A 17,438-nucleotide genomic window follows, 5' to 3' on the forward strand; every position below is an offset into this window, starting at 1 on the left:
AGACAAACCTTAAGAAATAGATAGTAGAAGACTAAACTCTATGTTGAAAGTAAGGATAAAGAAGTAGGCCACTCTACTTCAAATGGAGAGACTTAAAAGTCCCATCACAAGCGTGTATTCCATCCTCATATGGACAAAACACCACCAATTGAATTGCAATCAAAATCCCAAAAAGAATTCCAACAAAAACTTATGGAGATATGTCACAAGGAGTTTGATGTGGTAAAAAAATTTCTTTGTATGTGACGAATCTAATTGTACAAATAATATCATGTTTCCAACAAAAAGAAAAAAAAAATCAATTGGTGACCCAAGACAAAGACCATCTATTTTTCTCCTGCCCCTTCTCTGCTTCCATTTGCAATAAAGTCCTCACCTACTGCTGGCCTAACAGAAGATCAATCTTTCCTTCAGTAGAGAATGGATCTAGGTTGACATGACCTTCTCTGGCCCCTCCATTTGCGACACCACCAACACCAAGCTTGCTTTTTGTGCCACCATCAACCACATTTGGATGGAGAGTAATCTGCTTAGATGGACGTCCAACTCTCACTCCTATGATTAAATTTGGACTGCCGCCATCTATTTTGATGTTACCTCCAAGCTTACTTCTCTCAAGCTTAAACCAATTAGGAGCACCTAAGGAATAGGCTCATTGTTGTTGCCTGGGTCCCCCCCTGCACCCAATCTTATCTTCTCCCCACCCCCATGATGACTTGTATCCCCCTTAGTCCCCCCCCCCAAAAAAAAAAATATTTTTGGTTGTCCGCTTGCTTTTGCTGTGTCATCCTTTTTGTGGCTTGGATTTCCTCTCCCCACCCCTTTTTCTCCCCTTGTATATTCCTTTCCCTTTAATGCATTTATTATTCATCCCCAAAAAAAATCCAATTGGACAAATATTGCTTAAACAATGGTGCTGTTGAATTGTGTCTCCAAAGTAATTGTAATTTAATAGAGAAGAAAGTGAGGACATAAAGGTAATGGTGTACCTCCTCTAATTTTAGTCTTGCTTTAAATGTGTAGGCAAAATTGTTGCACATTGGAGTTCGTGGGACTTGCAGAGGTGGAAGTCAATGCTGGTAGTGTGGTATGAATTAGATTTTGAATTTGAAGATAATGATTCACCCCCCCCAACCCAGTGTCAACTTGGGAACAACAGATAAGTATACCTTTTCTCATACAAGGAGTCTAGTGTTCTCTTACAACCTCTCGATAGTAAAGCATATGACACAAAGGACCCAAAGAAACAGAAGCTAACAAAACAGAGAATCCCAATCTAATGATCCACAAGAATATATTATAGCTTTGCAACCACCCAAGTGCACACTCTGGAGGACCGTGAAACAAGAACCCTCATTTTACACATACTAGGGTTCCACATCTTTCTTAGGAGAAAACATGGCCAACCCCTGAGTTGGTGATGCACCCTAATACGTGGTATCATATGCAACCCAATGCAAAAGCAGCAGCCTAAAGCAAGAAAAGCCCAAGTATAGTGGGCAAGCATTGGCACAACGGTTAAGTTGTGCTATTAATGGTTGCAGGTTTGAAACATGGAAACAGCCTCTCCGCAAAGTGGGGGTAAAACTGCACACATTTGCCCCTCCAAAACCCAGGCAATAGCGGGAGCCTCGTGCACTGGGATGCTCTTTTTTTTTCTCTCAACACGATATAGTTGGGTCCACGTATCATCTTAGAAATTCGCTTCAGGATATCTAGAAAAACCAACTTTTCCTGTAACAATGAATCCACATAAGATTAAACAGAAGAAAACACACATTTGTGTGCAATTCTTTTCCCTTTTTTCTTGGGGGAAGGGGGTGCATGGGAGGTGGGGGAGGAATACAAATACAGGTCAACTACATCCTCAATGATCAAGAGATGGCATCAAGCTCATAAACCACCATATTAGAAGAATGTTTTAACAAAACAAGAAAAGTTAGGACAAGAAGTGAAGACAAGTGTTTTTATATTATAGAATATTAGTTGAACTTCAAACATCCTACGTATGACATTTTCCTTTGTCAAGGTTCCTTTTTATCTATTTCCCTTTATCTCTTTTTCTCTAGTTCAAGAAAAATGACTCATAGAAATGGTCAAACTTTTTTAGTCTGAGCTAACAAAAATGGTGTGAGTTACAAATATATACATTTATCAATATTTCTTATATTTTTTTATGATAATCTGAAAGGAAAAAAATTGATGCCAACATTTCTTTGGCAAGGAAATCCACTCATTTCATTCCAAGCTTGCTAACCTCTTAGTTATTTGGTGATTTCCAGGATGAAAACAAAAGAAAGGTGGAAAAGATAAAGGGTTGAGGGTCCATAAGGTCGTGGGCTCACAACCAAAGATATGAGTCTAAGCTTCATTGTTAGCTTGTGCTTCAGCAAGATTGAGCTAGAATGTGGGCCCATGCTGTGGGTATTCACTTAAAGATTCAATAGGCTTTTGGCTTATCAACATCAATCCTATAGAACATCCAACTGCCCCTAAAATTCCATAACACTGATGATAATTCCAGCAGCATAGGATATAAAAACTAGATCAAAAAGAGAAGCTTAAACATCAGAAGCAACAACCTTTGCATAATATTGTCATCTTTGGCCCATGGACCTCGAGGCTTTAAAACGCGTTGTGCCATGTTAAAGAGGCTAGAGGTTATCAACCAGCCCAGTAATCTCCCCCCAGGAAATGTGGGACTAGTTTACATACCATCACCAATCTCCCAAAAAACCTGATACTTATCGTATTCTTGGTGGAGACACCTCACCAATTTCCTAGTCAGGTCTGGTACTTGCCATATTCTTGGGTGTCACAAACTTCCCTCCTTTTGGCACAGCATCCCCGTTGTGGCCCCAGACACTGTCGGGCTACTCTAATACCATTTGTAATGCCCCAGCCCCATTAACCTTGGCACAATATTATCCTCTTTGACCCATCGGTCTCCAGGCATTAAAACGCGTTGTGTCATGTTAAGGAGGCTAGAGGTTATCAACCAACTCAGTAATCTCCTCTTAGGAGATGTGGGACTAAAATTTGCACACCCTCACCGATCTCTCAAACACCCTGGCACTTGTCGTATTCTTGGTGAGAACACCTCACCGATCTCCCAGGCAGATCTGATACTTGCCGTATTCTTGGGTGTCATAGGCAGGGACGAAAGAAGCTGGGTAAGCTCTAATTGAATTGATGAATTCCTCCACCCGGAGCTTAACATAACAAAGCTCTGCTTGAATTCACTCACGTAGATTAGAGAAAGCAGCATTCTTTAGTTGACTTTAGTGGCAGGAGTGAGGTCACATGGAAAGAGACCACCTATGCTTCAATTTTTAGATCCATCATTATTGAAGGTGTTTTTCTTTTAATTGGAAACTCAAAAAAGAGTAGTTCAATCTTATATCAGTCTAACATTGAGGAAGAACTAATTTGGCTTGTATCTAGCCTTGTGGTTGTCTTCTCTCCTTTGATATATTTTTCTCCATCCAAAAAATAAAAAATAAAAAACATTGAGGAAGAAAAATGACTAGGCATCACAGTTAATAGAGAACTCAAAGTTGGAATCACTCTACCTTAGAGACATATCAAAATGCTCTGGAAGGCTGATAACAAACTGATACAGAAACAGGAGGCTAATAACGATATAAATCCTCCAAGAGGCATATCACTTTGAAATTCACCCTTATACATATATACAAAATTGACAAACCTTAAGAAATAAATAGTAGAAGACTAAACTCTATGTTGAAAGTATAAAGAAGTAGGACACTCTACTTCAAATAGAAAGATTTAAAAGTCCCATCACAAGCGTGTGTTTCATCTTCACAAGGACAAAACACCACCAACTGAATTGCAAATCAAAATCCCAAAAAGAAAAAAAAAATTCCAACAAAAACTTATTGTAGATATATGGTCACAAGGAGTTTGATGTAGTAAAAAAATTTCTTTGTATGTGAGGAATCAAATTTTACAGATAATAGCATGTTTCCAACAAAATTAAATTTTCAATTGGCAAAGATTGTTTCAACAATGGCACTGTTGAATTGTGTCTACACAGGAATTGTAATCGTGTAGCAAAGAACATGAAGACAGAAAGGTAATGGCATACCTCCTGTGATTTTAGTCTTGCTATAAACTTAGCAACAAGATCCCGCATTGTAACTGGTCCCATTTCCAGCAATACATCCCTGACTTCATCCTCAGTAACAGGGCCAGTCGCTAGTGTTGGTCCAGCTTTGGCAGATGAAGCTGAAATTTTTGGAGATGCACTACTCTTGGGAGTGGAAAATCGCTCATCCTTTACAGATGGTTTTGACTCCTGAGCCAAAAGAAGAATGTAATGTACAGTCACTTAAAAAATGGCAAGCACTGTAAGTTTCATCCCTGAACATATCGAGTTTAGCCATCCAAAAGAAGTAACTTACATTATCAAATCTCACTTTCACAGCAGGTGGTCCAGTCACAACCTCTGCATCATCCCCACCTGATTTCCTTTTTATCTTACTTGACTTTGATGAAGAAGGGATTCCTCGTACAGATCCTGATGGTCCTGCTTCTGAGGGGCTGATATCAGCCAGCTCCTCCTTTGGTGCATCCTCCTGTTTTCGAGCCACTACAGGGGAAAGGCCCATCTCAACGTCCATCTGTCCACCATTGAGAATTGTGGCGGTGAGCATGCATTTGTAGAGATTGGGGAAAAAGGATTGATTGAGCAAAGAATCCACACAATTACTCCTTACGGAATGTCTTTCAGATTCCCACCACAATACCATTTTCATATACTTCACGGAAGCAGGCATGCAGCTCTCACATTATGCTCAGAAAGCAGCTGTTAATGTTTCTAAATTATACCAAAGGCAGTCTAGACAAACATCATGTGAACTTACATAGTCATAATCTTTACCATCTGAATCATCCAGCAGCCCAGTGGCTCGTCCAAACAGCTTCTGTAGGTCCTTTACAGATTTTCTCAGGCCTCCCTCCTCTTCAATAGCTTCATCCTCATCCTCTTCATCCTGCAAGCATGTGTCAAGCAAATAATCTTTTGCATAAATTTCCTCTCGCCAATGTCAGCAAATCCTTTAACTGTGAATAGCCAGTTAGATAGATACGAGATCGCTACATCTCGACAGCAATTTAGAACGAAATAACCACCATTAAAAAATCTAAATACAAAGGAGCTGTATGATTTCAAACTCCCATGGGTAATGCCAGCACAACAATAAATTTTTGTAATGTCAAAAATTCTGTTCAACATTATCCTTTTCCACTCATCAATTATCAACTCATGCAAATATATACCCGCAAAGCATTTGTAACTTGGCACCCTTGTAGCCCTTCTTTTTGGAGAGACCATTTATTAACAGCATTTTTCTTCTTTGAAAAATTGGGAACCCCTGTAACAAATTTTCCAATGAAGTAAGTTCTATCGCTGGTAGAACTAGATCGAACATTATACTCCTGCAGAAATTAAAAAAAAAAAAAAAAAGGGCACAAGTTTGAGCTGGAAAAAAAATTGCAAATGGTGAAATAGTTGGTTTTTACAAAGAGGGAAGGATTGGAGGAATTAATTAAAATGGTTTGACAGACCTAAATTTACAAATTACATATATATGCATGAACTTGTGTGTGCGATTTTTTAATTTGGGAAGGTAAAGTGAGAGGGAAGACAGGGAAAATAGAAGAAACCATAACAGAAGAAAATTATAAATCAGTAGCATATATAGTTACTGTTGAGTTGTGTTGGCCTGAGTAATACAGGGGTCAAGAGGATTTCAAGGTCACTCTGTCTAAGTAAACATAAGCCAGCTCCCTTTTGGCATTGGAAGAGGCCCCTTGTGCAGTGAAATCGACCTTGATGTTTCACTGCGGTCATCTTTCTGAGATGGTGAGAGAGCGAGAGCGAGAAAGATAGAGAGAGAAAAAAATTGCCGTTGCTGGATGCAGTCTTAATGGTCCCTACTTTGCGAGCGGCATTTGCGTGATCTGGTTGGGGTAGTTTGTAGTTTGAACAATTGGATTTCGCTATTTCCCGAATTTGGGTTGGTTGTAACTTGTAACGGATGATGGACGTGAAGGAGTCAACCTTTTTGAATTTTTTTTTTTTTTCAAATAAATTATTAAAAAAAAAAATAGATCGAGTTACCACCACATGGGTTCAGGAGTGGAAAGGCAGTATCGGTCAGGGTATTTTCGGGGATTGTGAAACCTAGGATGGGCGGTGAGTCTCACTATGCGGTCAAGGGCAGCCTTATCCTAAGTTCTAACCATGGATTTAGTTTTCGGTATTGATGTCAGTATCAGTCTCTATCGATACTGATCAGGGATTGGATCATGTATATCGGTCATTTTTGCTTCTTGCTTTTCGGAAAAGTACATTTTTTTTTATTATTTTATCCCTAAAATGATACGAGTAATTGATCCAGATCAGTAAGGGATTGGGGATCAATCTTAGTCGATACCGATATGATACGATACTGATACTTGAAACCATGGTCCTAATTAAATTGGGTTGACTATAAGGAACCTTAGTCACCAATTAGTTCGATTTGAAGTCATATAAGATATGAGGTCCAAGTTAAGCTAAACCTATCTTTCCTCACTACTTCTATAGTTATATTAGACACCTCATTTATTAGTATTGGAGTAGCCAAAGGCTTATGTTGGACATAGCCATACCAACCCAGAAGTCTCCCTCTAAGCCTATCATGAATATTAGCTACTCTCAACCCAGCTCTAAATTGGTCAATTCTAACTCTATCTTTCCTAGTTGTTTTTTAACATTCATCTTATCATTCTCATCTCCACTACATAGTTTTCTTGTCATTCAAAAAATTAAAATAAAAAATATAATTTGGCAAGAGGTTCATTGATCCTGACTATGCACACAACTATTGGATAAAAGATGAGAGATGAAAGTCTAAGAAACAGCTTTCATAGGAAAGTGTGATAGACGAGCAATTATAGATGCCATAGGAAACTTCATAGAAGCTCTCAGAACTGAGATTTATTTTTCCGTGTTAAGGTTGAAATGAACACTCGATCAAAACTTTTTGGTTAAAAAACAAGGAAACTAAGGCTCCGTTTGGTATCGTTTCTGTTCCAGAAACTCCGTTTCGAGTCAGAAACGGAAATTTCAGTTTCTATATCAAAGCGCAGTTTTTAAACGATTTAGGGTTGTTTGGTGAATCTATTTCTAGAACAGTTTCAGAACCAAGAAACGACATTTCTGCCGTTTGGTAATGCTTGTTTCAGAAACGGTTTTTTTTTTTCTTTTCTTTTAAGTCAATAATTACAAAAATAACATTAAAATACTATAAGCATATAAATTTTTTTGGGACAATAAAATATTACACACCAACTAAAAAAAACATGGTTTCCAAAGGATGAATAAAATATAGTATTAACAATGCCTTGTGCAAGTTAACTATTACATAATTCCCCAAATTTTCACCTTTTTCCAAGTCTAAAGACTTGAATGCATGGAGGATGTCTTTCATCTTATTTGTTTGGTCCTCTAATCCTTTAAGTGTCCCTTCCAGATATCCTTTCATGTACTCGTTTGAAACGGAAAGTGGTCTGGATGATGTTGATGTTGAGCTTGAGCTTTCTAAACATAATGTATGTTGTATGGTAGAGATATGTGTTTCATCTTTCAACCATACAAACATACCACATCCACGGTTATCAGCCTATATCAAATAATAGATGTGATTAGAGTCGTTGAAATTTAACATCGAATTAAATAAAAATCATAAATTATCTATAGGTATAGGTCAATCGTAGAAATAAATTACCCCAGTTGAACTTAGGCAACATAGAAAATACTGTCCCTTGTTTGGACCTTTTATCGCAGTTCGTACTTTGCATTGACCTTTACCACATCTACATAGATGTAGTTGGTCCACCCACATGAAAAAATTACATGAATCTTCACACTTGAAAAATTCTCTTCCAATATTTTTACCCGACTTGGTTGTATATTTACCACAACTCTTCCCACAAATTTCACAAGTTGCTATCATGAGTGGAGGCATAGAAGAAGTCATCTGTAACAGAAATTTAAATATCAAAAAAGTTAATATAGCATCCAAATATATGACATTCATAATAATATATCAACTTGTACCACATATATAAATGTACCATAAAACAAGTACTACGTGGGTTGAAACATCAACTTAGGTTTTCAGTTTTGGCAAAATAGTTATCGATTTTAGTTTTCAACTAGTTCTGGCATCCTTTGCTGTCTAGCCATTGCATTTGTAATTCTTAGTCTAGTGGCATTCATCTCTTTTGCCCGATTTCGTTGACTTGATTGTATTGTAGAATGATCAACGAAATCTTCATGTGACGGATTCAAGTCATCTTCTGCAACTTTTAAATCATCGCTCATCCCCACGAATTTTGCATCAGCAATATGCTCTTCTCGAATATAGTTGTGTAGCCCACAACATGCCAGTACGATTGATGCCTGAGCTTCCACTGGGAACTGATGCATTAGCCTTAAAATTTGAAATTTGTGCTTCAATACCCCAAATGTGCGTTCAATGACATTCCGAAGTGATGAATGTCTATAATTGAACAACTCTTTCGCTGTTCTTGGGGATCTTCTACGCCCTTTATAGTCCGGTAGATGGTATCTCTCACCCCTAAATGGTGTCAAAAATCCAGATTGGCTAGCATACCCAGAGTCGACAACATAATATTTTCCTACAGACAAAAAATAATATATATTATTATGTATACACTCAAATGAAAATCTAATATATTAGTATAAAGTTAATACCTGAAGGTGGATGTGAAAAACTCAATCGAGGATCACTTTTTGCCTGTTCAAGTACTCGACAATCGTTTGCACTACCTTCCCATCCCGCATACACATATGTGAATCGCATGTCAAATGAATATGCACACATCACATTTTGAGTTGTGATCCCCTTCCGATTCCTATATCGAATTTGATCCTCTCTTGGAACTACCGCATGGATGTGAGTACCATCTATGACGCCAATACAATGCTATGACATATATTGACAATAAAATGACCAGTACATATAAGAATATAAACATTCATATATTTAATTACAAACATGTATCATATTAACATATTTACCTCGAAAAAAGGGTAGTATTTCGGGTTCTGTGCAATCTCTATCGGTATCATATTGACGTCTGGCGGTCTGATTTTCTCCTTAGCCAGGCATTGCATTGTAATCAAGACAACATTGAATGTTCGACTAACTGTTTCTCCTGAGTGGTTGAAATGATTTTGGGTGTCCCTATTACTTGAACCCTTCCCAACAATCCATAGAAACATTCCAAGATGTTCATCCACTCGGATGTTGGTCGTATCTTTCAACCACCCCCTATGTCTAACATAGTCACATAGGTTAAGGAAGACATGACGTTCCATTCTAAACTCTTCATAGCATCTGTTGGCATGCCCATTCAATACCTCATGCATCATGACAGCACCTGGAAATACACTATCCCTACATGGTTCTCGAATATATACAGTCTCATTCTGTAATTTCATTCCCATGTGAATGATCATATCTTCTTCATCACTAGAAGTTTCACATAATGCATTTGACATAACTGCAATAAATAAACAATTACTACACAATTGGAAACAAATAACTGTAAAACATAACAAGTTGACACATCTTCTCAACCCAAACCACATGTTCAACATTACACACATCAATAATAGGGAAAAAAAACAAAAGAAAAAAAAGCCAAGTCATGCAATGTATCTCCAAAAGTAAAATTACACACATCAAAAGTAGAGTCTCGAATCCAAAATTATCAAAAGTAGCATTCAAACACAACCTCAACTACTCCAAGGCATCTAAAAGCCAAGTCCTCTTCACAGGCTCTGCACAGACAAACAACTCCCTCCAACTAGGATTAGTACACATACGACTGGTGGCCTTCAAATATATCTCCTTTGATATATCCGGTATGGAGGATATCACCGCCTCACATGCACTCACACTGAAATCTCGAGGACAAGATGCACCTACCCCACCACGAACAGGAGATGTAACAGATGTACTGGATGCTTTATGAATTTTAATAGATAAATACTTCCCATACAAGTCCTTCACGTGACTATCTCCCTTATTGGCGCTCTTTTTTCTTCGTCCCGTAGGTGTCCTATCAAGACTTCATTTTGTGGTGGTCTAAGTTAGAGTATGAGTATCCTCATGAAAGGGGTCAGTCATGCTTATATGCACCGGGGTACTGGGGGAGTGAGAGACTTGCTCAATATCAACTGTATTAACAGCTTCGATGCCATCCAAATCTTGAGCACTATCAACCCCTAAGTTACCTCTAGCATAAGCATTCCCAAATATCATGCTCAAATCTGGCCAATTGTTTAATCCATACTTCTTGTACTTCAACCAACCTGGATTTGCCTGCATAAGCAGTAATTGTATCACTTAGATGTACTACTCATTGTAATCTAATTTTTAAATAATTCAACTAGCTAGTGAAATCTATTGTACCTGTATTGCCCTATCCCATACGGACTCATCATCAACTGTGACTGCTTTTGTCATTGAGTTCCACCCAAATCCAGTTGTGTCAAGCAGTCTCTTGAATTGTTGATACTCGTGTTTCAACTTGTTCATCTTATTGCGTAACTGTTCTCTCCCAACTGGACGATTTAAAGCCTGTTGAAATTGCTTTGTAATGTTCTCCCATCCAGTTTTGTTAAATGAATTACCGGATTTGTGACCATTTTTTACAGCTTCTTTCATTGCTTCAATGAAAACAGTGGTCTCAAATTCTGACCACTTAACGGCAGGGATGCTACTTCCAGACATAATAGCTAGACATTATAAGTTAGTGTAAAAGTTAGCATAGTGGGAACCAAGCAGAGTTTAAAGCCACAGATTACTCACATGAAAAACATCGGGGACAGTTTTACTGAATACTCATAAAGACCTTTGAGGCTAGCAAAATTTATGGTAAAACATAACAACCAAACACAAAATGAAATCTAGACCGAGTGTATCCAATGCATAATAGACTCAATGGCTGAAGTGGTTCAGATGCTTACCAATGAAGATTACATAATTCCTACACCAACAAATCCTCCATTCATTACATAACAGTGCGACATCAGACACCACTGAATTTTTTAGTGTGTGTTCATCATCATTTGGAGCTTTGAGAAGTGAAGAATTATCTCAGCCAAGGTAGAAGCAATCTCACTTCTCATCAGAACATCGGACATTATTGTGAGCATTAAATGCAGTATCAGGAATAGGTTTTTACTCTCTGGTTTCATGGATTGAACCTTGTAGATGGGGCTGCACTTACACGCTTATTTGACCTCATTAAAGTGTATAAATTCAAATCAGTGAGGAATCAATAGAGAAGCTAACGAAAGAAGAAATTGCTTGCTACATGTAATAAACACAATCAAAGAGTTTCCCAGTGAAAGAAGAGTTATATATATATATATATATATAATGAATTACATTGGGGGTTGGTAAATAGAGATTTTTTTTTTCCTTTTTTTTTTGTATATAAATATTTAAAACCGTGTAATGCATAAAAGACAGTGAGAAAATACAGAACATTTGACACTCTACAATGTCTTTTTACAGAGAGAAAGAGAGAGAGAGATGGAATGGATTCTCTCTCCTTTATAAGATTTGGATTGCCATTTCAGTCAAAGCTTTAGAGGACCAGCGGAAGAAACGGGAAGCAAAGTGTCTCCCTTTGAATCGTCTCGCTCTCTCTCTCCCTTTGAATCGTCTCTCTCTCTCTCTTTCTCTCTCTCTCTCTCTCTCTCTCTCTCTCTCTCTCTCTCTCTCTCTCTCTCTCTCTCTCTTTCTCTCTCTCTCTCTCAAACGCGATTAAGGTTTCATATGGCATAGAAAAATGAAACGATTTACCTATAGAAGAAGAAGAAAGAGAAGAGGTTCAGAAGAGAAGAAGAAGAAATAGAAGAGAAGATGATGTTACCTGCTATGCGTGTGATCGAAATTTCTCCTCAAAACGTTGAAGCTTGATCTTCTTCAACCCAGAATATATTTCTATCTTAATCACTCAGAAAAAGCCCTAAATCCCATTCCTGTTTGATCTGTGATTATAGTAAATGAAGAAGAAGGAGAAACGGTTAGAACAGAAGAAGAAAAAAACAAAAGTGCGAACAGGGGAGAAGAAGAGAGAAGAAGAGAAAAAGAGAAAAGCGAACAGAGGAGAAGAAGAGAGAACAAGGCGAATAGAGGAGAAGAAGAGAGAAGAAGGCGAACAGAGGAGAAGAAGAGAGAAGAAGAGAGGAGAAGAAACGAGTACGAACAGAGGAGAAGAAGAGACAAGAAGAGAGAGAAGAAGAAGAAGAGGAGAGAAGAGTTTACCTGCAGAAAGATGCTCCTCACGCTCCAGCTATCGGGAACAATAGTCCTAATTAGGGATTTTGAAACGAAACTATACTGACGGAACTCCTTTTTGGAGTTCCGACTTTGGGGTCCGTTTTCGTTTTTTTTTTCAATTTTCGTTTCAAAAAAATCGAAACACCACATAATCCCACCAAACGGTTTTATACGTTTTTTTATTCCAATATAACGAAAAAACGCTAGAAACGTTTTTTTAGAACGATACCAAACGGGTCCTAAGATTTTCAAAGGAAAGGGCGTGGAAGGAAACAGATCCTCCATAATTCTACGTCCCATAGTGCAAATCTAAGGGTTGGGACCCAAGACATAATCTAAAGGACCCGACCCAAAATGCCATCTGAGGTTCAATAACCAAGCTCATCTAAGTTGATCTTTACTTATCCTCACACTCGAATGAACATAGTTAGTAAAATACGTGTATTTAATTCAAAAGTTCGTAAGTTGACGTATTAATCCAAAAAACTGTTTAATACTCGGATTTTAAAGATAAATGTATTATACAAGAATAATACTCGTATAATATGTTACATATTCAATAAAAATTTTTGGTTCAAAAAAAAAAACAATTTGAGATTAACCCAAATGGGCCAAATCCCGATTCCCAACAAGAAATCTAATCAATAGAAAATGTAACCCTTCTTCTTCCATCATCTAAGTAAACCAAAAAAAAAGGAGGAACCCTTGCCCCAATGACTCCTCCTCCATCTCTATTCTCAGTGACCAGCGACCGAGGACGATAGGTAAGACATCAATACCCCTGCTCTCATTCTCTTCTCCATTTCTCTTCCCATCGATTGTTGAAAACCCAAACAACCCTTCCTCTTCTCCGTTTCTATTCTCATTGGTCGTTGAAAATCCAATTGATGGCAATTGCATCTGCAAATAAATTTTAACGAGAAGCAAGAAAGATTCAAAAGAGATGACTCACATGGGCAAATATGACCAAGGGCAAGATTCTCCAAAGGGGTTGAAATGAAAACATTTCTTGGAAATTCAGCATACAATCGCTATTTGAATTGGACCCACAATTATTTACAAACATAGTTGTAGCTGGACAATGTAAAGAATTAAAAATAGGGAAATGACATGGGTGTTCTCCTCCCTCGGTTCTTGCAATATTGCATCTGAGAAATCAAAGAAGTTGAAGGGAAGAGGTTATTGAGTCTTAAAATTGATTCGTGACCAGTCTTAGATTGTACCCCCATGGAAATTTTAAGAAAATCCAAGCGCATTGCTGGGATGAACTTTTGCAAACACTTATTCTCCATCTTAAATCTTGTTTTCGTACTAAAAAGAAGAAGAAAACATGTAAAAGTTACGAGACGAGATGAGGTATTATTCTCCTCTTAGTTCTTTCTACCATACCCTTTTTAGGGGTTAAATCTAATTAATATTAAATAAGAAAATTCAAAAGAATGGGAAATGATTTCAAATTGGAAAATCTGATTAGATATTAGTGTCCATAAATGCATGGTAAGTTAGAATTTAGTTTCAAACAATCATTTTTAGTCCCGGATTTTTGCTTCTGAATTTTTATAGAGAAACCATATTAAACATGTATTAAACACGTACCGTATCATTGCCTTACATGTTTTATTGTACTGGATTTTTTCGAAACGTATTATTACCGTATTGTCCATTTAATTGCCATACGTATTCATTCCCGTATTATTGTCATCCCCGAACTTACTATGGGAATGAATTGGGCTAAAGAATTCGGCTATGTTAATGAGTAAGAACATAATTAGAAGTAAAGGAAATTACATTCCCCTCCCTTGGATTATGGCCTAATAGCAAGTTGCTCCTACGTGGAACTAGGGAGGAAAATGGGAATATCTTAGTGACTCTTGTGTGGAACAAAAGATTGCTGGGGTTCCACGCGAAAGGCAGAAATAATAACTCCATATCGAATATGAATATCTCTATAAGGAGACTTATATGTGCTTGGGCATCCTCTACTTAATAACTAACTTTTGAGGGTGAGTTACTAACTCCTTAACAAGTGACATCAAATAATGGTGTAAAAGAGGATGAACGAGGAATGGAGGAGGAGAGGCGCAACAAGGAAGACATCTCGATTAGTAACAATTAACTCTTATCTAAAGTTTATCATAATAAGTGCTTAAAATAGTTAGACGATCATAATTACAAAAGTTTTGGTCTCTTGAAGACATCCTAGAAAATTGGAAAGTTTTTTTTAAGGAGGGAGTAGGAAAGGCGAGGTGCCTCAGTTGGACACCCAATATGCTGCAAGAGAATTGAACTTGAGTGCAAGCCTCAGGCCAAGCTTCAACAAGTAAAGTGCAAACCAATCGATTAAGTCTCTTATCCACACCTGTTAAGGATAAAAGGTCACAATCTTGGGTTGTTTCAACTTAATGTGGTAGATAAAATAAGGTGCAAAACCGTTTAAGAATATTATGTAAAATTTTAATTTTGAAATCTTTAGGAAGAAGGTATTCCAAACTCTCTATTAAGTCAACTCTAAAGTAAAATAAGGGTATGAAAAATATTTTTCCTTATTTTACTTCTAGACATCTTTATATGAAACGAATAGAGCATAATAAGAAATCCGCCAGATTATTCAATAAGAAAAGAAAGTCCTCTAATATCTTTACTGTTATTTAAGAAAAAAAAAATTGGCAAGGAACATTACATGCAACCGCTTTGGAAAGGGGCAATACAATTTAGACCAAGTTTTCCTTCAGCCGTCAAATTCCCTTGACTGATGGCTGATGCCTACAAATGGTGTTAAGAGGGCATCATGCAAGGGATAGAGGGTAAGAGATATTATTGACTTCGTCCAATAAGGAAGTATTAATCATCCTAAGAAAGTGATTGTACCCTCCTATAGGTGAAGAAAAAGTTTCCCATGCATCTTTGTTTTAGTTTTGTAAAATTTGTAAACAACTCTTTCAAAAAGTAATTTGTAATTATTTGCATAGCTGACTGTAAAAATATTCTCAAAAGTATTAAAAACAAGAAAAAATCTTTCATTGGTTAGTCATTTGTAAAAACCCTTAAAAAAATCCTACATCGTCATCCCTCTCAACTTTTTTTCTTATCAAGGGTTGTGTTTGATACGCGTTCTTGAAATAAGTTCTAGCTCTAAAATACATTCTAAAGTAAGAAAATGAAAAAGAATCGGATTCAAAATGCAATCTAACCAAACAGTAAAGACAATTGAGACAACAGGATATGGATGTTTGCTTTCATATCGTCAATGAAAAAGCATAAAGTCCAGGGGATTAAGTTAATTAATAAAACCCTAAAATGGAGGGGAACAAAAACCTAGTTTCTCTTCACCTAGGTTGAGGAGAGGGATCTCTTCATCCATATTGGACTAGAGATGGTTAGTTTGAACCGGAGGCAGTCTCAAACAGGTGTGATTGCTTATCTCAATGCTCACACTGGTGTCGGAAGAGAAAATGGGTAAAAAAAAAAAAGATGACATTCTAAAATTGCAGATATTCCAAAATTCACTAGACAGTTTCTTTTCAGATTTATCCATATGATTTATTTCAGTATGTGGTTCTTGTGTGTTTTGTCATGAATCCCTGTTTCTTGCGAAAGAGCTTGAATTGTTGATGTTGAATTTGTCTTTTGGCTGTGTATCATCTTAAGCATCTGCTTAGTATTGTTGGAGTTATAGGAGTTTGAATATCTTGTTGTAAACCTACTGAATAGGTCATATAAATTCGCTCACATTGGAAGATCCAGTTGGATCAGTAACTCTTGCTCAGTTTTTTTATATTATATGGATCTAGTAGACCTTGTGAGGTGACTTATATGCCTTAATAGGATCATGGGAGGCCGATCCAAGTGGTGATGTACTTACAATTTTGATACTCTAGATGGGTAGTAAAAGGGTCTATGGTGCACCCCTTTTATCCCCATCCAATGGTTGTGTGCATGTTGCACCACCATGCATACACAAAACTTCTCCCCTTATATTATTATAATACATGTGAAGTAACATTATAGATTTATGGGTTTGATTTCCCTGTTCGGATGCTAGTGCACGAGGAAGTTTTCTTATGTCTATTTTTCTCTTGAGAATATGGGGTAGATATGTTATTCCATAAAAAGGAAGGAGAGGGAGTGACATATGAAGGCCCTAGCATACACTAAGCAGTTTGACTATTTTCTTCGTGTTAAACTAAATGGGTGAAAAAATTTTGTCATCATAAAAGGTCAAAAAGTTAAATTATATATCATTTGATACCTTGAATAGATGTTGATAAGAAAATCCGAAGAAAAAAACACACACAAGAATAGGAGCACGAGGGGTCTCCTCCGTCGGGGATTTGTGAATGCACTTCTTTTTTTTTTTTTTTTTTTTATTGGTAGCTAATCTATAGAAAAAGGGAGCGAGGTGGCAACCAAGAGGCTTGAACTCGATACCTCCTAGTGAGCGTGGACTTGATACACCTCAACGTTATCACCTACCAGTACTCCACCGTAGTATTCCTTAAACTATTGATGATGATTGCCATAGGTTGAAGATTAACAAAAAAAAAAAGTACATTAAATGGCCTGCTGTTTGCACAAGACTTGCACCTATGTGTGCAACTTCTACAACTATTTGATAATGTACAAGCGTCACGTGTACGAAGAGAATTGCACAAGACTAGCACAATTAAGAATTGTAGAGGATCTAAATCCCTAACACTAAATGAATCTAATTTTGTTTGTCTTTTAAAAAATTTATTAGGGGGAAAAGAATGCTATGGGGAGGGGAGGGGAGGGGAGGGGAGGGTGTGTGGGGGAATAGACTAAATACAAACTCACACCCATGTGACTGGAGTCGAACCATTGACCTCTTGGTGCCCGCTCTTCAAGTAGAAACTATAAGCCAATGCCATTTAGCCCTTGTCTGGTTCCTAGAGTAAATTAAGTTAAGAGTATAATAAAAGGGTTTTTAAAAATAATTTGAAAATGACATTATTATGTCATTATCAAAAGCCATCATTGTCATGCACATTAATATAAAATACATGAGATATACACAAGAAAACA

General features: G+C 37.2%; 1 protein-coding gene across 1 annotated transcript; it reads right to left on the minus strand.

The window, feature by feature from the left end:
• Positions 1 to 1,518: 1,518 nt before the first annotated feature.
• Positions 1,519 to 5,469, minus strand: LOC122066827 (transcription initiation factor IIF subunit alpha-like; the record flags this gene model as incomplete). Its single annotated transcript, XM_042630658.1, has 5 exons — positions 1,519 to 1,734; positions 4,109 to 4,318; positions 4,425 to 4,643; positions 4,887 to 5,015; positions 5,302 to 5,469. Coding segments are annotated over 5 exons (942 nt in total), but the record flags the coding sequence as incomplete, so codon positions are not given.
• Positions 5,470 to 17,438: the final 11,969 nt, after the last annotated feature.

Source organism: Macadamia integrifolia, unplaced genomic scaffold (genome assembly GCF_013358625.1).
Source record: "Macadamia integrifolia cultivar HAES 741 unplaced genomic scaffold, SCU_Mint_v3 scaffold2604, whole genome shotgun sequence".
NCBI lineage: Eukaryota > Viridiplantae > Streptophyta > Magnoliopsida > Proteales > Proteaceae > Macadamia > Macadamia integrifolia.